Source organism: Chrysemys picta, chromosome 2 (genome assembly GCF_011386835.1).
Source record: "Chrysemys picta bellii isolate R12L10 chromosome 2, ASM1138683v2, whole genome shotgun sequence".
NCBI classification, from domain to species: Eukaryota; Metazoa; Chordata; order Testudines; family Emydidae; genus Chrysemys; species Chrysemys picta.
The window spans coordinates 70598993-70623874 of record NC_088792.1 but is presented as its reverse complement, the minus strand read 5'-3'; the positions used below and the strand labels follow the sequence as shown (position 1 = coordinate 70623874).

Sequence of the window (24882 nt, the reverse complement as noted above, 5' to 3'; positions counted from 1 at the left end):
GCAGTTGCTGGCCAGGAGCCCAGCTCTGAAGGCAGAGCTATCATCAGCAGCAGCACAGAAGTAAGGATGGCATGGTATGGTATTGTCACCCTTACTTCTGCGCTGCTGCCTGCAGAGCTGGGCCCTCAGTCAGCAGTTGTCATCTCCGGCCATCCAGCTGTGAAGGCAACAGCACAGAACTAAGGGTGGCATGGTATGGTATTGCCATCTTTACTTCTGTGCTGCTGCTGGCGGGATGCTGCCTTCAGAGCTGGGTGCCCGGTTAACAGCCGCTGCTGTCCGGCTGCTTGGCTCTGAAGGCAGCGCAGCAGTAAAGGGGGCAATAACGCAACACCCTTAAAATAACCTTGTGATCCCCCTGTAATTCCCTTTTGGGTCAGAACGCCCAATTTGAGAAACACTGGTCTCCTCTGTCAAATCTGTATAGTATAGGGTTAAAGCACTCAAAAGTCCAGGTTTCACCGGGGGAGACCAGATTTCACGGTCTGGGACACGTTTTTCATGGCCATGAATTTAGTATGGCCCTAATCAGAAGGAAAGATCTTATGGACTCTACCACAATGGGCAACACCTCAGTCCTCCATTGCTTGGGTTTCAAAGTGTCTAATTCGGCAGACCACAAGGAAGAGCTCTGAAGACAAGTGATGGGCTACAACTTGACAATTATTGGCTTACAATGGATATTCAACCGGCAAAGCCCATTTGCTGGCAAACCCCGGTTTTAAACTATTGTATATTAATGGCCAAGTCTGGTATGAATGACACAGGACTATTTTTTTTCAGCCCTTGTGAGCGAGAGCAAGCAGGGAGAAGGAATAACTAGACTTTTGTCCTTTGGCACCCATCCCTATGGCCAGGCACAGCTGCAGCATAGGACTGCTGCCTCCTAGTGCCCAATGTAGTGCAAACCAGTTTAAAAAGCCATATCACCAGTGGAACAGGTTAGCAGCAGGGAGGAGACATGTTTTATCCTCCTAAAGTGTGGCAGTATGTGCACACTCCCTCAGGCTCTGGGGAGCTCCTAGGTTGGTGCAGCTCGGACATGGGCCTATGTCTTAAAACCATGATGTAAACATCTTAAATGAATCAAACTATACCACAGAATCTCAATGGACATAAATTCTGTGCTTGAACAATAAGAGTACAGCAGTAGGAATATACTATCGACCGCCTGACCAGGATGGTGACAGTGATGGCGAAACATTCAGGGAGATTAGAGAGGCTACAAAGGCAGAAAATGCAATAATAATGGGGGATTTCAACTTTCCTCATATTGACTGCATATATGTGGCCTCAGGGTGGGATGCAGAGATAAAATTTCTAGACACCATCAAGACTGCTTCTTGGAGCAGCTTGTCTTGGACTCCACAAGGTGAGAAGCAGTTCTTGACTCAGTTCTTACTGGAGCACAGGACTTGGCCCAAGAGGTGAATGTACCTGAATTGCTCGGCAATAGCAACCATAATATAATTAAATTTAATATCCTTGCAGGAGGAAAAGACAAAAACTTAAAAAGGGGGAACTACACAAAAATAAGGAAGCTAGTTAAACAGATTAAAAGGAATAGTCACAAGAGTGAAAAGTTTGCAAATTGCATGGAAACTTATAAAAAACCACAATAGAGGCTCAAACTAAATGCATACCCCAAATAATGCATGCAAAAGAACCAAAAACATAAAAATAAAAAATGCCACCCTGGTTAAACAGCAGAGTAAAAGAGGCAGTTAGAGACAAAAAGACATCCTTTCAAATAAAATAATAAAAAAGGTACATCAGAAGCAGGGAGCCTGCCAAACAGTCATTGGGGCCACTGTATGATCAAGGTGCTAACGGAACACTAAAGGAAGATAAGGCCATTGTGGAGAAGCTAAATGGATTATTTGTATCAGTCTTCACTGCAGAGGATAAGAGGGAGATCCCCATACTTGAGCCATTATTTTTAGGTGACATATCTGAAGCATTGTCCCAGATAGAGGTGTCATTAGAGGAGGTTTGGAACAAATTGATAAACTAAATAAGAAGTCATCAAGACTAGATGGTATTCGCCCAAGAGTTCTGAAGGAACTCACATATGAAATTGCAGAATAATTAACTGTAGTATGTAACCCATCTCTTAAAACAGTCTCTGTGCCAGATGACTGCAGGCAGCTAATGTAACACCTATTTTTAAAAAAGGCTCCAAAGGAAATCTTAGCAATTACAGGCCAGTAAGCCTAACTTAAGTACCAGCCAAACTGGTTAAAACTATACTAAAAACAGAATTATCAGACTCTCAGATGAACATGATTTGTTGGGACAAAGTCAACATGGCTTTTGTAAGGGAATAGATTCCAATCTATTAGAATTCTTTAAGGGAGTCAACAAGCATGTGGACAAGGATGATCCAGTTGACAGGGTACTTGGACTTTCAGAAAGCTTTTGACAAGGTCCCACAGAAAAGTCTTTTAAGCAAAGTAAGCAGGGATAAGAGGGAAACTCCTCATGGATCAGTAACTGGTTAAAACATAGGAAACAAAGGATAGGAATAAATTATCAGTTTTCACAAAGGAGAGAGGTAAATGAAAGGGTCTCCCAGGGAAATGTACTGGGACCACTGCTGTTCAACATATTCATAAATGATCTGGAAAAAGGGGTGAACAGTTAGGTGGCAAAATTTGCAGATGATACAAAATTACTCAGAATAGTTACGTCCAAAGCAGATTGCAAAGAATTGCAACAGAATCTCACAAAACTGGGTGACTGGGCAACAAAATGGCAACCAAGTTCAATGTTGATAAATACAAAAGTAGTGCACAATGCAAAACATAATCCCAACTACACATACAAAATGACGGGCCAGATCTTGTGCTCCACTAAATTAGCTGTTCCCACTCAAGGAAGAGACCATGGGGTCATTATAGATAGTTCTCTGAAAACATGTGCTCAAAATGAACATGGCAATCAAAAAACAAACACAAAACAACAACAAAAAAAGCAACTAACAGAATGTTAGGAACCATTAGGAAAGGGAGAAGACAAAAAATATCATAATGCCACTATATAAAGGTACTCCCACACCTTGAATACTATATGCACTTGCTTCATCTCAAAAACGATATAATTAGAATTAGAAAAGGTGCAGAGAAGGGCAACAAAATGATTAAGGGTATGGAACAGCTTCCGTATGAGGAGAGATTAAAAAGACTGGGGCTGTTCATCTTAGAAAAGAGAGGACTATGGCGGGGGGGGGGATATGATAGGGGTCTATAAAATCATGAATGCTGCAGAAAAAGTGAATAGGGAAATGTTATTTACATCTTCACATAACCCAAGAACTAGGGGTCAAGGCAGAAGGTTTAAAACAAGCAAAAGGAAGTACTTCTTCATGCAAAGCACTGTCAACCTGTAGAACTCATTGCCATGGAATGTCATGAAGGTCAAAAATAGGGAAGTGTTCAAAAATAATTAGGTAAGTTCATGGAGAATAGGTCCATCACAAGCTATTAGCCAAGATGGTCAGGGTCACAGCCTCATGCGCCGGATGTCCCTAAACTTCAATTGCCCAGAGCTGGGACTGGATGACAGGGGATGGATCATATGAAATTGCCCTATTCTGTTCATTCTCTTTGAAGCATCTGGCACTGGCCACCGGCAGAATAGAAACAACAAGGAGTCTGGTGGCACCTTAAAGACTAACAGATTTAGAGGATATTGAGCTAGATGGACCATTGGTCTGACCCAGTATGGCCATTCTCCTATTATTATGACGGGGTCAAAAATTATGTTCTTCTTTAAAAGATAACCTATTTAGTTCTCACTGGTGGCAGTGTGGGGGAATATGTGGAGCTACACGCCGCTGTGAAAGGCAGGCTGCATCCACACTCACTGCTGTGTGTAGTCATCCATGGCAGTGAAAGCCTCAATGTATAGTAGCAGATTCCGTCAGCTCTCCAATGCCAGAGCCTTTCTCTGCTGCTTTCTGACTGCCAGAGCCTTTCCCTATGATAGGGAAGCAGGGAGCACAGCAGGAAACTACACTGCTAAAAATTGCAGTGTAGACTTGGAAGACACTGATTGGGCATGGAAAGAGTCATGTAGGGTATATACCCTAAGGTGCAGGCATATAGGGCACTCTATTCTCTTAAGCAGTACCTCACTGTCTACAATGTTATTTATACCCATGCCAGTGGGGCGTGCAGTGTCTGTACTCTACTCGCCGCCGTAAGTGTAGACCTACTCTTAGAGATACCATAGAGCAAGAACCAAATGAGTTAATTGGAATACTTCCTTTAACTCCCCTTTGTAAGTTCACTTATGAATCACAATACAGTGGGGCATTGTGATTTTGCTTGCCTGCACCACTGATGCCTAATGGAGAGAGAAACAGACAGGAGAAAAAACATGATTTTAAAATAGTAATAGTGCCTGCTTTCCTCACTATATGTACTTTAAAGCAATTTTTCCTGATAGAAGCCTGTTCAAGTTTTGCATGAATAATGCATGCAATCATTAATGAATTAGGACCTGGGAGTAAGGAGCATTTGTCTTACGGTTTTCATGTTCACCACTTTATGAATTTCTGTTCTTTTACTATTCTCTTGGGGCATCAGATAGCTTAATAGGTTAGTTTAACTGAGGTTCTTTTTATTTTAAAAAAAATCTATACAGGAAAGTTAGTCATTAGCCAAAATAGAAGGCAATTTTCAAGTATTCAAATAATAGCTGAGCAAAGACTGTCTAAAGGACAAATTCTGCCACTGGATGCATGAGTAAGGTTCCCAATAAAGTAAATGAGAGCTGGGTGGATCAAACCGGGCCCTTTGTTCCATAGTTGAGGAGGACCTCGTGTAGTTCTTCTGCTCAAGGGGTGCCTGGATGTGTGGACTGTGTGTGGCATCTTCTATTACGTGATAGGGAAGTCCCGCAAGCACCTCAATGCTAACCCAAAGAGGGTGGGAAGGAATAGGGAATAAACACACCAATGGCGGGGTGGGTACAGGACCTAGGGTTCCACATCTGTATGGATCCTTCCATCACCACCAAAAAACAGTGAAAGGGACATCAAGTGGCCCACATAGGCTCTCTAGTGCTTTATGGCTGAAATGAGAAGGAGAACAATTCCGCACAACTGCACCTGTGCATTTGTCTAGTGCCTGCCCCAGTTATTCAGGCCAAATGCTGGGATGTAGAGGTTAGCCTATCAAATGCCAGCTATATGGTAATTCATAAAAAATTCTTCACGAGTTACCCAAATTGAAGATGTATATTCCCTTTCCCTATCCAGGTCAATTTATTTATCAAAAGTCCTCTCCCAACTTTTCCTCTGGATTGTTGTTTCTTAACATCCTTTTCAATCAAAATTGTATATATCTTAGAAATTTAACTTTTTGTCCCAGCTTCGTCCTGGGTCAACTGCTCAAAGATGGTTAAAATTCTAGATAGAGCCACTTTGCATCCCGATTTCACAATAAAATGTTTGACTTGTAAATACTGAAACCATAGAATCCTTATATAATTTATATATATATTTATATAATCTTTATATGATATAATCTTATTACATATCTCTTGGTATGATTTTACATCAGGACCCAAGAACAGCTGTCCAAATTGAGTAATTTAAGCCCTTACTCAGAACCAATAGTCACTTTGATATTTCCTAAGGATAAATTTCCAGTTATTATTGAACGTATTTAAGAGAGAGGGCCTTGGCAACAGGAATTCAAAAGAAATTGTCCGAAGCTGTGAACCCTTTCATCCAGACCACCTTATTTATTTATTTAGGTGACCTAACTTTCTTTTTATCCCATCACTAGCAATAGCTATATCTGGGCTTCACTCTTGTTTGAGTTTTACCCAGTGTGTGAATAGTCTATTGATAACCCAATTGAGCACATCTTTTAATTGTGATGCATAATAAGATAAGTTAAGGAAAGCTAGCCCACCCCATTTTTTAGGTTTATATAGAACTTTAAAACTCACCCTTTGTCTTTTATGTTACCATATGAATGTTAATAGCACATCCTGCCACGTTTTTAATGTCATGTCAGGGACAGCAACAGGGATGCATTGGAACAAAAACAACAACTTTGGGAGGACATTCATCTTTACTGAGGCCAAGAAGTTTTCTCAGAGTTCTATTATTTTAATCCACATTGGAGTGTAATCTGCCTGTATTATTTTTACACTTTTCCACAATATTTATTCCTACATATTTTACAGATTATTTTGCACATTTAAATGTATGTAGCTGACAAGAGTTTGCTTTGACCCTTTCAGGAATATTAATGCCAACATTTCAGATTTATCATAGTTTATTTTGAAGTCTGATACCTGCCCAAATTTCAAAGTCAATTGTTCTAGAAGTTTTAATGAGGCTTCTGGATCCTGCAAGTATTACAAGACATTGTCAGCATAGAAAGCTATTTTGTGTTCAAATCCAGAAGGCATTTTGAATCCTTTTACCAAGGGGTTGTTTCTCACATGTATTGCAAATAGTCCTCCATTGCCAAAGCAAATAGGAGTTAACAGGCAACTGTCCTACTCTTAGACAAATTAAAAGGAGGGGATTGATGACCATTAACCAAAGCAGACACTTGAGGATGAGTCAATAGGGCTGATATGCCCCTATAAAACTGATTTCTAAAACCTAACCAAATTCTGTCTGAGGTACTCTCACTCAAGGCAGTCAGAGGCTCTCTCAGTATCCAAAGCAAGCAGTATAAAGGAAGAATTGTTAGAATTAGCATTATAGACTACATTCAGAGTTCTACTAATCTTGTCAGATAGATGCCTACCAGCAATAAATCCAGATTGGTCAGGGTGAACATATTTGGGCAAGACGACTCTCAATCTGTCTGCTAGCACCTTGGAATAATTTTTAGCATCCACATTAAATAAATAGGTCTCTAGGACGTGCAATTGGTAAAGATCTTTTCCTTCTTTAGGAATGACCACAATTTTTGCCTCTGTCCATGAATCTGGAATCTCATACCCCGAAATATACCATTAAAAATCAGTTAAAATAGGAACAAACACTTGCATTAGAGCCCTATAATACTTTCCAGAAAACCCATTTGGACCTGGAGCTTTATTGGATTTTAAATTACAACTTCAACTTCCTCTGAAGAAACTGGCCTATCAAGAGCTGCCACATCATCCTCTGAGAACTGAGGTAATTTCACACTTCTCAAATATCTATTTATAAGTTCAGGATTTGGATGGTTTGAAGCATACAAAATATTGAAAAAGTTAGCAAATGTTTCAGAGATCTGTACGGAGCAACTTACTAAATCTCCCTTTTTATTTCTAATCAGAGGGATGGCTGATTTTCCTGTTTCTTTTTTAACTTTATGGCTAAAAGCCTATCAGGTTTATTGCCCCTTTCATACTATTTTTTACATTTATCTAAGTGTCTGCACATCTTATCTGTTTTTAAACAGGTTAATCTTCCCTCTCATATAATTTATTTTCTTATACACTTTTAGATCCTGTAGATCTAGGTCTACCTTTCCAAACACAAAGTTGTTTAACCCACTCTTTCCTTCAAGAGCTCTCATCGTTTTCATGTATTATGCTTTATTTATAAGGATATCCCTCATTACTACCTTTCCAGCATCTCAGAGAACACTTACATGGATCCCTTTCTTCATTTTCTTCTATATATTTCTGAAAAAAATTCTTCCAGGTCTTGAATTCTAAGGGGGTCATACAACAAAGCTCTATTCAACTGCTGGGCCCTTTGTTTTTCCACTGAGTACCAATCTTTTATTTTGATATATGCAGGGGCATGATCAGCCCAAGTTATAACTCAGATTATCTTTTTAGACCAAATTAGCCCTGGTCCTAGAAACAAAAATCATGTCAAACTGAAATAAGATCCGTGAGTAGCAGAACAACATGTATAGTCCCTGACATCCAGATTCATCTCCCACCAGACATCAACCAGATCTTCATTTTCTAGGTGATGCACCAAATTTACACTTCCTCCTCCTAAACGCCCTCTGTGTATATTGCATTGATTCAAAATGAGATTAAACACCTCATTAAAAATCACCATAAGAATAATATTCCCTTCCCTAAAATCTCCTAAATCCCCAAAAAAATGATAAAAAGAAGCTTCCCCTTGATTGGGAGCATATACACTAGCTATGGTGAAAAGTTTACCTTTCAAAAATATCCTTTAATTAAAATATATCTGCCCTCTGTATCTATGAATTTTGCTGAAACAATAAAAAGGAAGTGTTTAGCAAACAGTATTGCCACCCCTCTTCTATTAGATTGCCCTGGAGAGACATGGCAGCTGTGTCCAAGAAGTATTCAGGTATTTATCAGTTTTCCTTCAAGTGTTTCCTGTACCTAGATTATACTAGGAAAACCCTTTTTCAGTGAACAGAGCCTCCTTTTCCTTTTTTGTTGGATTGTTTATCCCCTTAACACTACTAGTCATGCCATTAATAAACTCACCCATGAGGACTAAGTCTGCTCTCACCCAGTATATTACACTTTATTAAAAATAGTCATACAGCTTCTTCCCACCACCGCCAGAAAGTTGTCAGGTCTCCGTTACATTTGCACCTCCTCTTTAAATAAGACATTTAAGATACAGCTCACATCACACACACAGAGTAATTTTAAAACTCCCACATATGTTGCTTTTCCTTTCTTTAACACCTATATTGTTGTACCCTGATCCTGAGTCTCATTTACCATAGATTTTTAAATTCTGAGCCCTGACTTTTTAAAATTAATAACCAATATTAAAACATATAACAATATTTAACATCTGTTTCTGTTCTCTTATCCCCTCACTCCCCGGACATTCCACCATTGTCACGTGTCCCTTCTAGCCTGGGCTCTCCTTACTTTCTTCATGGGCATGTTAGTTCTCTGCTGCAGGGGGATTTTCTTCTATCTATATAATCACTCTTTAAGAACCAAGCCTTGTCTAATCTCAAACTATCTATATAACATCCATCATTATGAGATTATATCATCTTTAAATTCATTTATTGTTAAAATTTTCCACCATAGGTGACCCTTCTCCAATTTTGTTCCTAATACCTACACCACAGGAGCGAACATTTTTGAAAAGGTAACATGCTTTTTGGGGGGTGGGGGAGTGGGGAGGAAAGAGGCGGTGGAAGAGAATGGTTTAGATTTCCAGAAAGTAAACTTGCTTTGTGCAGATGGTGGTGCCTCCATGACAGGGAAAGAAAAGGGTTTTGCTTCACATTTGGCAGCGATACACACTTCATTAAACACACTTCACTGCATCATTCACCAGACCGTCCTGAGGGGTAAGTTGTCTGGGGACTTGAAAAAAAACAATGGATATTGTAATGAGATTAGTGAACTACTTAGACTCAACTTCTAGCTTGCAAGACTATTCAGCCAAATACAGTGACTTGTTGCAGCACAATGCTAGCTGGTTAAGTAGGGGGCATGTGTTAGAGAGGTTTTGTATGCTTCAAAAAGAAATGATAGAATTTCTTTCAAACCACAAGACCAGCAAGGCTTGCGAGTTCCTGGAATTTATGAATGATGTCTCCTCTATGTCATAGGCAGGGGCGGATTTACCATTAAACACAGGGTACCCTGGCACTAGAGTGACCAGATATCCCGATTTTATAGGGACAGTCCCGATTTTTGGGTCTTTCTTATATAGGCTCCTATTACCCCCATCCTCCACCCCGTCCCTATTTTTCACACTTGCCGTCTGGTCACTCTACCTGGCACGGGCCCCCCCCCAACAACAGGGGGCCCAGGGCCGGGCATTCAGGCAACTCAGCACCAGCGCACCCCCACCAGGTGGGACTGCGGGGGTGGGGATAGGGGAGCAGGGAGGGAGGTTCACCTGCAGCCTCAGGGGAGCAGGCGGGAGGTGCAGGTGGCGGGAGCGCCGTCCAGAGAGAAGTGGCGTTTTGAAGGGGAAACCATTGCTTCTCTCCGGCTGCTGGCTGGCTGCCTGCTGCTCCTTGCAGGGCTGGATTCAGAAAGGGGGCGAGGCTTTAGGGGCTGCAGCCCAGGGCCCCGGTTAGCCCGGGGCCCTCCCTGGGCTGCAGCCCCTAAAGCACCTGTGTTCCAGCCCTGCCTGGCCAGGGTGGTGGGGGGCGTGGCTTCGAGAATCGTGGCCAATGGGAGCTGCAGGGGGCACATGTTGTAATCAAGGTCCTTATTTATTGGTAGCTGAAGGTTTTTTTTTTTTTTTTTGGTCAGCCTTCTGTGCAAACGGCCCACCTCGTCATAAAATTCTCAAATCGGCCAATGGGTAGATCTAATTGTGTATCACTGATATAATTCATAACATTAAACTATGCTATACCCATAAGTATACTGTATCCACACAGAGTAAATCATCTGGATGCTATACATCTCAGCTTCCATTTAACTATATCCCTTTATCATTATAACCTAATAGATTATATTCTTGGTTTATTGTAGTATCTTAGCCTATACACTCATCTTGTTCTTCTGGATCTGGACTGTTTCTTCTGCTCTCATGTTTGTCCTGTTGTCGTGATTGTGCATCTTTTTGAGATGTTCAGGCTCTCTTAGATCTCACGGATACCTAGTGATTGGATACCCACGGATACCTTGGATACCTTGGTGGCCTGTAGGACCGATGCCTATGATCTCATTCAAATTGTTCTTGAATGGATTCACCTATTCCCAGGTCTATAAGTACCAGCTTCCTTTCTTCTGCATCTCAGACAGACATACCTGTCATTACATTTAAAGCACAGTCTAAATGGGAACCCCTATTTGTATCTTATACTGTTCTCTTTAGGAATAGATGGCACCTGGCCTTGCTCTCTTTGCTTGCTAAGGGTTGAGGTTGCCAGCTTTTGGAAAATTTGTATGGGGTGGTTAAAAATCATCAGTGTTTCACCTTTCTTCCTCATTGCCCTCAGTATTTTATCCTTGTCTTGATAGCAGTGCAGACAATCATATCCATTGGTCCAGAGCTTTCTGGGGGCTTGGAGAAAAGGGATCTGTGAGCCCTCTCTGTATGAATGAGATCTTTATTGCCCAGTCTGAGTGTGTCATGGAAAATATCGTCCAATGTGTCCAGCAGATTTCTTCCTTCAGTCTCCTCTGGAATACCTTTAAACCTTCTGTTATTCATATGTTCTCTATATTCCACATCCTCCAGATTTAATTCTTTTTCTCCCCAATCTGTCATCTAGATTAGTAATGCTCATTTAATTGTTTGTTTCCACAGCTGATTTTTCCCATTAATATTTTTATATTTTTAATGTAAGCCTGGAACTCTTCCCTCATCTCCTATTAATCTTTCTGATTTCTACCAGCATGTCCTTCAAGTCAGCCTTAGTGATGGGTGCTTCTCCATCAGCCTCCATACTTTGTTTGCTGGAGTGGGAGTTACTCTCTTTCATGGCCATGGGAACAGATTTTTGTATTGGAGGATGTATTTCCTTTTTCAGACATCTAAATTTTATCTTTTCTCCTTGCTTGTTTTGCCTTTCTAAAGACAGCTGCTACCATACTTCTCCTTTGTTTGTCTGACCTTTTCAAAATGGCAGCTGTTACACTTTCTACCCAGACACAATAGTAAAAAACCCCATCCATACCTCATTTCATTCACCCACTGTCTCTTTGCAGGATAACGAGGGTCCTGTTCAACATCTCCATGCCAGAAGAATAATTTTTGCAGGGAAAACATGTAACTGCGGATAGTGGAGGGGCACCTGACTGCCCCATGCATCGCCTCTGCTGCCCAACCATCAGCCCTTTGCATGCTCCCCTTCTTGCTGCCTCCTTCCCTAGCATCTCTCCTCCCTTTACCACTTCCCCCCCACCCCAGCCCCGCTGCTTCTCCATAAACCCTGGTGGGGCACATCCCTCTCCCTAGGCTGTGTGGAGAACAACCCCCTGGCAGGAACACTCAGCACACCTGCAGGCTGGCTGGTGGGCTCCTTCCTCCCCCACTGCCTCTGGCTAGGCTGGTGCCCCAAGAAAGCCCAAGTTCTTTCTGCACAGGGCATTGCCTAGGAGGAGCCTAGTCCTGGGTGTGCCATAGCTACCTGGAGCCCAGCACAGCACCAGCACGGGAGAGCAAAAAATGGTGGAAGGAAAGATCGTAAGGAAGGTACAGAATAGTCAGCCATATTTTATATTAAGATTCCATTTATAAAATGTTTTATAAAGGGCTAGTATAATGTTCATTGTACACACGAGTAGAAGATTTCTATGTGGTTATAAGCTCATCAGTAGAAGATACTATGTTTATAAGCCATGATAATAAGCAAAATATTGGCCTGCTGGATGCTATAGCAATTGATTAACCATTCATTTAAACACCTATTAATCCTTTAAGGGCCATTAGTCTTCCCCTTTAGCATAAATATTGATAAACCCTCAATTTTCATTAAAAGGGAAAGAAGGCTGTAGTGGAGAATATATCGACATAATAAAGATCTTTTTTGCATAGGAATATGCCATATTTTATAAAAATAAATGCAATCGTGGCCATTGGAGAGCATACCTGCTGCTTAATTATAGCCAGCATCATTGAAACATGTCATATTTTGTATATATATGCACATTAAAGAAGGAGAAAACTGATGTGATCCTGCTTGTGTGTGAATGACAGAAGAGGTAGTATCACTATGGACGTGCTGCGGGATTCTGGGGGAAGCCATTCTGATAGTCTATGAGCATGTATTATGATCTTTCTATCAAACTAAGCCAAGTCATTACAGAACTATTGACATGATGGTGCACCCGAAAAAGAAGATTTACCTACTCTATAACCTCTTTCTTTTTACTGTATCTTATAAAAATACTTAAATAAGAAGCTAAATTCTCTCACACACACGGCACATTCAAACTGCAATAAGGATTTATTTTTTAATTGGACTAATTTGGCACCTGGAATCGATCTCATACTTTGTCATTCTAAATTGGGTCTGAGCAGCATGTAGCTAGAGGCTCAGAGCAGGCAAGGGGAAGCAGCAGCAGAATCCATTGCTGGTGGTGGTACTTGAAAAAGGAAAAGGCTCATACACACATTGGTGGAGGAGATGGGGAGTCTCTATGGACATTTTGTAGTGTGGATTTTGTGCCCCTTCTTGCTCCAGTCAGGGCCGGCTCCAGGCACCAGCTTAACAAGCAGGTGCTTGGGGCAGCCAAGGGAGAGGGGCGGCACCTGCGGCAATTCGGGGGCGGCAGGTCCCTCACTCCTTCTAGGAGTGAAGGACCTGCCGCTGAACTGCCGTCACCGATCGCGGCTATTTTTTTTTTTTTGCTTGGGGCGGCAGAAATGCTGGAGCCGGCCCTGGCTCCAGTATTAGAAAAACCCACACAAAATACCAGTAGAGGAAAATAAAACCTCTCTTTTTTTTTTTTTCTCAAAACCTCCAAAAAAGGTGACAAGATACTTTCATTTAAAGGTGCATTTTCAGCCACAGGTACATGGATTAGTCTTAGAAACTGATTAGATAGATAGATAGATAGAAGCTGTCAAGTGATTAAAAAATTAATCATGTGATTAATCATTAAACAATAATAGAATATCATTTAAATATTTTTTGATTTTTCTACATTTTCAAATATATTCATTTCAATTATAAGCAGAATACAAAGTGTACAGTGGTCACTTTATATTTTTTATTACAAATTTTCACTGTAAAAAAAAAAAGTATTTTTCTGTTAATCTAATACAAGTACTATAGTGCAATCTCTTTATCATGAAAGTTGAACTTAGAAACGTAGAATTTGTACAAAAAAAACTGCATTCAAAAATAAAACAATATAAAACTTTAGAGCCTACAAGCCACTCAGTACTATTTCTTGTTCAGGCAATCGTTCAAACAAGCTCAAAATATTTACATTTGCAGGATATGATGCTGTCCGCTTCTTGTTCACAATATCACCTGAAAGTGAGAACAGGTGTTCTCATGGCACCATTATAGCCAGTGTGGCAAGATATTTACATGCCAGATGTGTTAAAGATTCATATGTCCCTTCATGCTACAACCACTATTCCAGAGGATGTGTCCCCATGCTGACAGGTTTTGCTAGATAACAATCCAAAGCAGAGCAGACCGACACATGTTCATTTTCATAATCGGAGTCAGATGCCACCAGCAGAAGGTTGATTTTCTTTTTTGGTGGTCTGGGTTCTGTAGTTTCTGTATCAGTATGTTGCTCTTGTAAGACTTCTGAAAGCATGCTCCACACCTCATCCCTCTCAGATTTGGAAGGCACTTCAGATTCTTAAATCTTGGGTCGAGTGCTGTAGCTACCTTTAGAAATCTCACATTGGTACCTTCTTTGCGTTTTGTCAAATCTGCAGCGAAAGTGTTCTTCAAATGAACGTGTGACGAGTCATCATCTGAGACTATTAATACATTAAATGTATGGCAGAATGCAGGTAAAGTAGAGCTGGAGACATACAATTCTCCCCCAAAGAGTTCAGTCACAAATTTAATTAACACTTTTTTTTAAACAAGCATCATCAGCATGGAATGGTGGGCGAAGCATGAAGGGGCATATGAATGCTTAGCATATCTGGCATGTAAATATCTTGCAATGCCGGCTACAAAAGTCCCATGCAAACTCCTGTTCTCACTTTCTGGTGACATTGTAAAGAAGTGGGCAGCATTATCTCCTGTAAATGTAAACAAACTTTTTTGTCTTAGTGATTGGCTGAACAAGAAATAAGACTGAGTGGACTTGTAGGCTCTAAAGTTTTGTGTGCAGTTATGCAATAAAAAAATAATCTACATTTGTAAGTTGAACTTTCCCAATAAAGAGACTTCACTATAGTACTTGTATGAGGTGAATTGAAAAATACTGTTTCTTTTGTCTGTCATTTTTGCAGTGCAAATATTTGTAATAAAAAAATATAAAGTGAGCACTGTACACTTTGTATTCTGTGTTGTAATAGATGTCAATATATTTGAAAATGTAGAAAAAACATCCAAAATATTTAATAAATTTCAATTGGTATTCTATTGTTTAACAGTGTGATTAAAACTGTGATTAATCATGATTCATTTTTTTAATCATGATTCATTTTTTGAGTTAATCACGTGTGTTAACTGTGATTATTCCAAGCTAAATGACCAAATAACTCTTCCACCCCTTCGGGCTCCACTGAAGTGTTCTTACTCGCCTTCATCAGGGCCTCTCCCCACAGGAGCCTAATTTGCTTCTTCAGAGTTCCTTCTCTGTTACTTGCTGGAGGATCTGTACTGGGCCTCCCTCCCAGGAGCCTAAACCACTTCTGTGGTTGGGCTAGCATGCCCCTTCCTCAGGGGCTGGTAGGGGAACACAGGCCCGTTCTCTACTGTGTGTCCTGGCCCAGGGACCCTGTATTAAGACCTGCTTCTTCAGACCCTGCTTCTGTTTCCCTGGGCCGCTTCCTATCTCCAAGGCCCCCTGTGCTCAGCACAGCCTCCCCTTGGTTCTCAGGCCTCTTGCTTCTTCCTTCTTCGCTGAACTAATTAGTTTTCTGCCCCTCTCAGTCTCCACTGACGTGCTTTTACTATCCCTTCCTCAGGTCCTCCTGCACAGGAGCCTATCCTGCCCTGCAGAGTTCTTCTTTTGTAATGTCTTATCTTTGCAGGTTTTCCCTTCCTTCCTCAGGGGTTCTGGCAGCTTCCCATGGGATTTCCTCAGCTCTTGTAGGCTCTAGCTCATGGATTCCCCTCACAGGAGCCTTGCTCTGTAGGTTCTCCTACTTGCAGGAGAGTCCTGCCTTCTCTACAGGCTTCCCCCATCCCTGCATACTTGAATAGTCTTTTCCTAACCCATTCACAGGTAAGGTCACTAATGAGCCTTCAGTTGCCAAAAATCACCATCAGCTTAGGCTGCTAGGTTACAGGAAAGGCTGAGCTTGGCTTGCGTTAAAAGGCCAGCCAGCCTGTGACAGAGTTTTCCCGTTCTTCAATGGGAGCTGGATCAGGCCCCAGGTGCTACTGTCAACTAATAGTATGTCCTCCAAAGTGTCGTAAATTTTCTCCCTGGCTCAGAACCACAAAAAGGATAGGCATTGTGATGCTGACCCTAACTTATAGTCACCTAGAAAAATCACTAGAACAACACTCCAATCCTTCTCTCAATATATTCTCTCCGTACGGCTTTTATCTTAAAAATAAATGTGTGCTGACCAAGTGCTGTGTGGTAACTGCCGGCAATTGCACTGCTCCTTGTCCTTGAAGAGGAAGCAAAGCACAGGAGCTGGCCATTAGGCAGACTGGCTTGCTGGATATATCATAATATAGGAACATAAGAACGGCCATACTGGGTCAGACCAAAGGTCCATCTAGCCCAGTATCCTGTCTTCCAACAGTGGCCAATGCCAGGTGCCCCAGAGGGAATGAACAGAACAGGTAATCATCAAGTGAACCATCCACCATTCCCAGCTTCTGGCAAACAGAGGCTAGGGACACCATCCCTGCCCATCCTGGCTTATAGCCATTGATGAACCCATCCTCCATGAACTTCTCTAGTTCTTTTTTAAACCATGTTATAGTCTTGGCCTTCACAACATCCTCTAGCAAAGAGTTCCAGACAGATTGTGCGTTGTGTGAACAAATACTTCCTTTTGTTTATTTTAAATCTGCTGCCCATTAATTTCATTTGGTGACCTCTAGTTCTTGTGTTATGAAAAGGAGTAAATAACAACATTTCCTTATTTACTTTCTCGAAACCAGTCATATTTGTCACAATGAATATTGCCCCTCTTACCAAAGCCTAATTTTCTCCACTATAAATTTTTTTACAGGATTTCAGATTAAGAAATGCATTGATAATCAGGACTCACTTGTTTGGCCAATTATTCGCTCAGAAACACAACTGTAACCTCCAGAGAAGTCAAAGGACATTACTGCATGTATATGAAAGCAGAATAGAGCCCTAAACTTTCCAACATTGAGGGCCAGATTCTGATCTCAGTAACTCCAGTTTAAATCTGCTTGCTTTCAAGGGAGTTCTCCAGATTTTAAAAAGATGTAACCACAATCAGAATTTAACCTATAGGCTTCCCAGCTTAGTACATAGTATTGAAATAACTTTTGCCTTGCAAAACAACTAGTGTTTTCCTCTTCTTCTGACGGGAACAATTGCTTTTCTAAAACAAGAGATTTTCTATAGGTCGGAAAGAAAAGACCATCAATTTTGTTACAGTATTCCAAATCTGGCAAAGAGGGTGTTGAAAAGCTATCTTTTACACCAGTGCTTGATTATAGGTATTTTTAAAGAGACAAGGAGGATGGTGGGATTTCTCTGATACATTACTGCATTGGGGAAACAATCTATTTGTGTAAAGGCAAATTAAGAGTGTAAATGGTGAAAAGCTGCAGCATGCCTACTGTCCATCAAAGAGCTTGTTGATTAAAAAAAACAAACAGCGGCACTAAATGCATAACAGTCACTTTTAAAGGACAGTAGCAGATTGTCATAGCAGCTGTCTGACAGAGAGACTACTACCATCCCTTAAATGCACATTTTTTCCTTCTTTTGGTGGTATGCAAGTGCATATATGAGTGCAGAATTGAAGCAGTAGGGCCTTATACTGCCATTGTCTGGCAAGACTGACTTCAGTGGGAGCTTTTATGCAGAATAATAGCAGGAACAGATCTTTAGTATATAACATGCTGTTATTAAGTTTCCTTACGTATTAATGATCTTGCAGCCATTAAAGTCAGTGGGAATTTATTGTATATATTTACAGCCACTTTCAATCCCCTATACATTGCCAGAGCGGTGTAAAATAACCTTAACATAAATCAGAATCAGGGCCAAGGAGTAAATATTACAAATTTCTTGCTATGTTATATAGGCTGTTTCAAGCGTTTCATTTTAGCCCGAGACTGTTCATTGCCCTCTCAGGCCAGTGTCAGTAGTCCTTGGTGTGGTCTTGCAGGGCGTCTCTACTGTTACCTGCCTGCTTTCCTTTGGTTAGCCCCTGATCAGGGCAGTTCTTGGACCGTGGCCTCTAATTAGGCCCAGGGATCTGCTTTTATCTCTTATTCCTGGAGGAAACCTGGTGCAGGGGTGTTGCCCCTTCCCTGCCCCGGGCCTTTCTGCCTCCCCTCCCCCTCTGAGCTCCCTCCTTTTATAGCAGGCCTTTTTCCCCCTCATTGGTTGCAGCTGAGGGTGCCTCCTTCCATGACTGGCAGTTGTAGCAGCTGTGTGGGGGTGTGGTCAAACTGCTTGCAAAAAATTCCCAGAGTAAAGACAGTACAAGGACTGTAGGATTTACCAACAAGGGAGAACTGAGTCTTAAGCATTTAAAATTATGTTATTTGAGTAAAATAACCCAGGAAGAGGCCATGTGATAGGGTGCTCAGTGGGCTGGGTGGCCTAGTGGTTAGTGCACCTGACCTCTACCCTTTGTCCTGCTGTTAGGGGCAGAGGCGCAGTAGTAGTGCCTGTTTCCTGCCCGTAGGCTGGGAATGTCTGGGCCTCCCCCCTGCACCTGGGCCTTTGCCCTTAAGTGAGTCATGGTACGGGGAACCCAGGGCCTTCCTCTCACCAGGTCCTTGCTCAAGGCCCTGTGGGAAGTAAGATTGACAGATTCCTCCCCACAGAGAGCCTAAATCTGGGCTACTTCTCAGCCATGTGCTCCTTCAGTTTGACCCCTATAGTCCAAACAGTCAATAGCTTCACAAGCAAGTCCAAACGAGCAGTGTGCTGCAAGACATGCTGCTTCTCAAAGTGGGTAGTGGTTGGAGAAGGTGCTGCTGGAGGCCTTACCCACTGTGAGGTTCCCTCTCAGGCGCAACCTTCTGTCTGGCTTCCTGGAGAAGGATTCTTCTCTCCTGCATCCTCTCCAACACCGCATGCCTGGGCTTCTCAGCGCCTTTTAACCTGATCTTCAGGCCGGTAGGGGTAGGGCTACCTGGGCCCATGATTGCCTTCTGGCCCAGCGTGAGGTTTGTATACCCTGATACAAACTGTAGCACAGTCATTCACCTTTGTGAGTAAAGTGTTCACAATCTGGCACCTACATGTATTTTTGTTTTGTTTCGTTTCGTTTTTGACATACAATACAATAATTAAGAAATGTTAAATGTATTTTAAAATAAACTGAAGATCATTTCCAGTCTCAGCATGTTATACAGATCAGGCTTTGCTCAACTTTTTTTTTAAAGTCCAGGAGCCAAAATATGTTCTCATTTGCGCAAGTGTCTCCACAGAGAATAACCGTTACTATGGATTTACACCAGCATAGGTGAGAGCAGAACTTGGCCTAAACCTTGTGCACTCAGGGATGTATCACTCAAGATAAGAAGAATTTCAGTATTCAATCCTTAAGGGCCAATCTGGCATTGTGTATCATGCACCTGTGCTTGCGTGGAGTGCCATTGAAGTTCACAGAGCTTTGCATGATTGTTACAATGTGCCCACAAGCTATATATTATAGGACTACGGTCTATGGGCTTGTGATGGGGTTTAAGGCCGAGACAGGGGAAGGGCTGGAGCAGTACTGGGCCAGGGAGGTCCTGCCTCTCAGGGACTGCTGCACATGCTCCTGAGGAGAAGATCAGTATAAAGGGAGCTTCAGCAGCCCCAGAAAGAGGCCATTTATGGATGAACTCTGCTCTGCAGAAACAGGAGAAAAATGTCTACCTAGGGGACCTGGCTGTCAGTCTTCCCCTGGCTCCTAGACACTCTGGGAGGGAGGGAGAACTGTGGCCAAGGGCTCAAGAAGGCTGTAGGCATCAGCCCTAGACTGTGGGGCCTTTGAAGGAAAGACTATGACCATACCCCAACCTGAAAGGTGAGCAAGTGGCCTGGCTGAACATAGGCTGCTGCATACCACTTCACTTTTAGGAGAAAGGCCCTGGGTCCCCCTACCTACCCTGGAGCTATGACCACTGAACTGAGGAGGACAGAGCTAGGGGTTACCATCAAAAAGTCCAGTCCAGATAAGACCTCACCCAGAGGGCTGGGACACTGTGAACTAATAGAATGGCTGGAGGTGGAGGCCCAGACCAATAGGCCCTCTGACCACCCAAAACACCCTGCCACCAAGGTTGTCTACACAGTGTGTTAGTCTGCACAAGGGGAGTTAAATTTTAGTCCACACTCACGTGTTGCCCACTAACGGGCCTGTGTAGACCTTGCTGGTGTGCACTAAACGTTCCCCAGGGCGCATTAATGTAGTCCTGTTTCAAACACGACTACATTAATGCACACTAGGGAATTTTTAGTGTGCACCAGTAGTGCACCAACAAGCTTGTTTGCTGTACAATTTTCACACTTCTAGTGCAGACCGACACACCCTGTAGATTTCAGAGTAGCAGCCGTGTTAGTCTGTATCCGCAAAAAGAACAGGCACCTTAGAGACTAACAAATTTATTTGAGTATAAGCTTTTGTGGGCTACAGCCCACTTCTTCAGAAGCCCTAAGTGTACATTTAAAATTCACAATGGCATGTATGAGTTATAATCTGTTTTATATTTCATGGTCTTTATTTAAAATTTAAGACTTCATATGAAAAGTTAAGAGGCACTGTCCCCTCCATTTCTGAGAGGAGAATATGAATCTATGGTGTTAGATACTGAAAAACAATATTCATTTTTTTTTAAAAAGAACTGAAGTAATTTATTATACCCATTTCAAATTATAATTGAAATATTTCATGAGGCTTAGCAGCTACTGTATTCTGGAGATATGCAACTCTTAGAATGAGAATCATTAGCCTTCAGACCACACATGTTCAAATAATCTCTCCCCTACAAGGCTCCCGCATACCACATTTTAATAACCTTTATCTCCCTAAAGCTTTTATAGATGGAAGATGTTTTAAGTCTCAGGGAGAAATTAGATACAGGTATGAGACGGCTTCTACTTTGAGGTGAAAAGGATTGGTTGAGACTGGATGTATAGGTTATCTTCAGAAATGTACTTAGGTGCTACTTCAAAATCTCTTTTTTAGACTCCTGGCTCAGAAATTCACAAATTATATTCTTTGCAAGAAGTGTGGTGTGTAAAAATACTTCCATTGTATAAGATTTGGGGCGGGGGGTTGAGACAATGATGAAACTATTTGTCAAAATGTGAGGAAAAATCAGACATTTCTAGAATTCATAGTGATTTAAGAATATGTATTATCACAAGACAAGGGTAACATTTTCTAATTTCCAAATGATAAGATACTACATTACTATTACTGTCACAGCTTGCATATAATTTGCATTTTGTTACACAGTTCCTATTCCAGCAAGTGCAGAATCAGCTTTCGGTGGGTGCTAAAACTCAGAAATCCTGTAGGATGAGGAAGTGGGGCACAGGAGAGTTTAGGGGGCATGTCTACATTGTTCTAGTGTATTGTAGAGAACGAATAGCCAACATATGAGGTTTTAAAAAAAATTAAAGAAAACAACAGTATCAGAATTTAGAACTCCAGCATATAGGCACGTCCCGCTGGAATTTTGAAAGATATTCCTACCATGTCCATTAATTATATTCTTCAAGCTCTGCTGTTCTGGATTCCTGACACTCAGAGGAATTGGAAAGATGAAGATCCAAATTCTGTTCTCATTTAAACTAGAGTAACAATTTAAAACAATTACACCATATACTAACCCCATCCTAACCCACAAACAAAGTTAACTGAGACGAGAATATTGCTCAGAGCCTTTTCTTCCAAAGTTGTTATTCTGAGTTCTTCCTTGACTTTTTAAATATTGTATTGACACTGTCAAAGTTAGAGCAGGTATGAATGTCGTTTATTCCTTATTTGATTATGTTAGAAATGTCATGGTATTTGTTCAAGAAAAATGTACTAAAAGTTAATCATTCATACATTTGTAGACCTTTTAAATAATTGCAAGTAAGGCAAAATTATGCAGCCCTTAGTCAGTTGCTAAGGTTCAAAATGAAGTATGGCTTTAATTTTTTAAACACAAATTAAAAGCAAAACAAAACCACAACTACTCTAAGATGACAAGGCTACCCTTTCAGATCCAGATTCACCAGTACACTCTGCTTTGTGTGTGCCCTGCCAACAACAGCAAACCAGTCATAAATCTAATTATACAAAATAGATGGGTTTATGACTGCTTTGCATCATCAACATGGTGCAAAGACTTACCAGTGAAACTCCCCATTGAAATAAAAATCCTTGATCACTTCCTATTTAAATGAGAAAAATAGAAGCTTACTAGTAATATGCCATTTCTTCTTATGTTAGTGGGCCTTGACAAAAATCCATAATAAACTATAACCCTTGAGGAAAGCACTTGCTCTCTAATGTTTCACTGTTTGAAATAAATATTATCAGGTCATGCATTTTTTTCCCTGTTGAAAAGTGCAACCGCAGCTTCTTTCTAAAAAGGGAAGGTACTCTGCTTGCATGAAAAAAAAAATCAAATATTTCCAGATCTTCCAAGAATGGAGACAGTTCTAGCTGCTTCAAAATGTTCCTTTAAAAAATAAATTTTTTATTTTATTTTCTGTTTCTAAATTTAATTTTGAATTACAGAATACTCTATTTTCCAGGGCAATGACTCAAAGCTTATTGAATGTGGGGCAAGATCTGAATTAAAACAAATAAAAAATATTGCATTTTCCATATCATTAGTTCTTTGATGTTGGTTACATTTCTAGCCCAAAAAGTCCTACATAAATGTACTCTTTTGAATTTTAAAAGGGAACTTCAAAAGAATTTCCACCCCGACCCCTTTATTTAATGGTGACTATATCTCAAAATGTTGAAGTATCAATAGTATTTATCAGTGTTTGTTGGAAACTATACAGACCTTCTTTTTTATCTTCTGGAGCAATCTTCACCTTTGTATCTGTTATATCTTTGAAAGAGGCCAGAAACAGTACTACATCTCCTTTCTCGTTCTTTATAGGAACAATGTCCAGTAGGCACCAAAATGAAGACCCTGCAAGGATACAGAATGAGTTAAATTCAAACAGCTGTCTTTTTGCTGAAAAATCCAAACTATTAAAGCTGCAACTAACGTAATTCTAACAAAAAATCTTATTTAGAAGGTCAGTCAGGAAATCACAGATGTTCAGCTCATGTAAATCTCTTTGCATCATCGGTCGAAGCTCAGTAATGCTGCATTCTGTGGAATCAAGGCATTAATTTAAATGCAAAATTTATCTACTGGGAACATTAATAGAGTTTAATGAAGCTGCTTACTTCTCTCAAACCACATTTTCCTTTGAAATCTTAACTGATTCTGGCACTTCCTATTTTAATGGAGTAACTACCACTACGTTAACTCTGATATCTGAAGCTTATGTTTACTATGAAATATCTTTACCTTAGATTAATTATCAAATTTGGCTCTCTCATCATCCCTTGGCAGAAGACCCCGTAGCTAGTGTATCGCTTCACTAATTCGAAGATACTTAAACTAATCAGACTTGTGACTTAAAATAGAAAGTAAAGTACAGTTATTCAAATCTGAGCTGTTAAATTTAGGCAAGTAAAAACTCAAAGTCCTTGTATTTCACTGAAGATGAGTGTTATAATACCCACATTTTATCTGTGAAAATTAATGACAATAAAGATCTTCCCTGTTACATGTTAACTGCAGTAATAGCAGTTAGTAGCCTGGGTAAAAAAAAATTTTTTTTTAATGTAAAACTCAACTTGCCTATTTAGTGTCAAATTGTTGTATAACAAGAAAGATATATTTTTTTTAAAGTCAAATCATCCTTGGAAAATAGGACATTCAGTCTGATGGTTTTAAGCACTGGGGTTGTAATTCACCCAGATAATTCAGCATAGAAGCTAATTATTGCCAGTGTGTTGGTGTTGTACTGCAGCATAGTTCAAGCACATTGTGAGTAAAGCTGAGATCATACCAAACCCCTGGATCCAAACCCCACTGATTTTGGGGTAAATCAGTCTAGATGCTAACTATAGCTGGCTGCTTGGGCTCGTCTCTGTAAGTCACAAAGGAAAAACAATTACCTTCAGACACTTCCAGCATACCAACAGACCACTGATGTTCACAATGGGATGGATCATTGTTATTGGACTAAGTATTTTTCATTTGAAATTTGTTTTTGGGCGTGCCTGACCCCGAGACTCCTATATCCTATCCATCTCACTGCTCTTTTGGCAACAATGTAATGCTCAAAGGCTACTTCCAGTTCTCATGAAATAAAACTAAACATGGTCACTGGGCCTCTAGCTATGGCTGAAAATACATAGCTAATATGTATATAAATATGTCTGAGCCCAGAAAAGATTGATTGGAAGAGCAGATTAGAGCTGCTTGCTTTTGGCGCTCTTGTCCCTGTCCCCCTATTTTCTCTCTTCTCAACTTTGCAGTTTAAGAAATGGTACCAGGCACTGCAAATTTGCTTACAATTCGGCTGTCTAATCTAAATTTTAATATAAAATCAACTTGACTGCCTCTTGAGAGCTGGGGCGAGCCTAGCAGGGGATATAGCAGTTACCCTTGAAGTGTTATTGCAGTTGAAGTTCCAGTAGGATGCTTCAAAGGAAAAATCAATTGTTCCTCTCCCAACTCAGTCACAGCTCTCTGGAGGCAGTTGGGCAGCTTTTAGTTAGGTTAGTAAATTTAACCTGCAGCTGGGACCAGGTTCCCAGTTTGAAGGAAATCAGGAAAGTGAGAAAGGGAGGAAAGAAGGATATGGCAAATGAAACAGAATGGGTCTATACTGGGTATTTTGTAAGCTGTGAAAACAGTGCAAGCAAAGATACCATCATAAAAAGAGGGTAGAAATGGGAGATCAGAAGCAAAAGATTTCTGCCTGCTTATTCCCCCTTTTTTCCATCCTGAATTTCTTATTCCTTTTCACGCAGACGTGATGGAGCAAGCACGTTTTATTATGAGCATCTTTGAGCAAGACAAAGCAAGAAGCAGAGAGAGGGTAGGACTACTGTTATCTCCTTTATCAAAACCTTTGGGAAAATCTGATTGGTGCTAC

The 24882-nt window shown here is 40.9% G+C and overlaps 1 protein-coding gene across 2 annotated transcripts in view; it reads right to left on the bottom strand.

Annotated features, from left to right (window-relative positions):
* The window catches only part of KCNH8 (potassium voltage-gated channel subfamily H member 8), a 356652-nt gene that overhangs the window by 176254 nt on the left and 155516 nt on the right, over positions 1-24882 (bottom strand). Inside the window, exon 3 of one of the 2 annotated variants that reach the window (XM_008170570.3) lies at positions 22722-22853. In XM_008170570.3, coding sequence (XP_008168792.2) covers positions 22722-22853 — 132 coding nt within the window. Of the gene's footprint in view, positions 1-22721; positions 22855-24882 lie in introns of those variants that run through there. The other variant, XM_065583465.1, reaches the window with a different exon arrangement.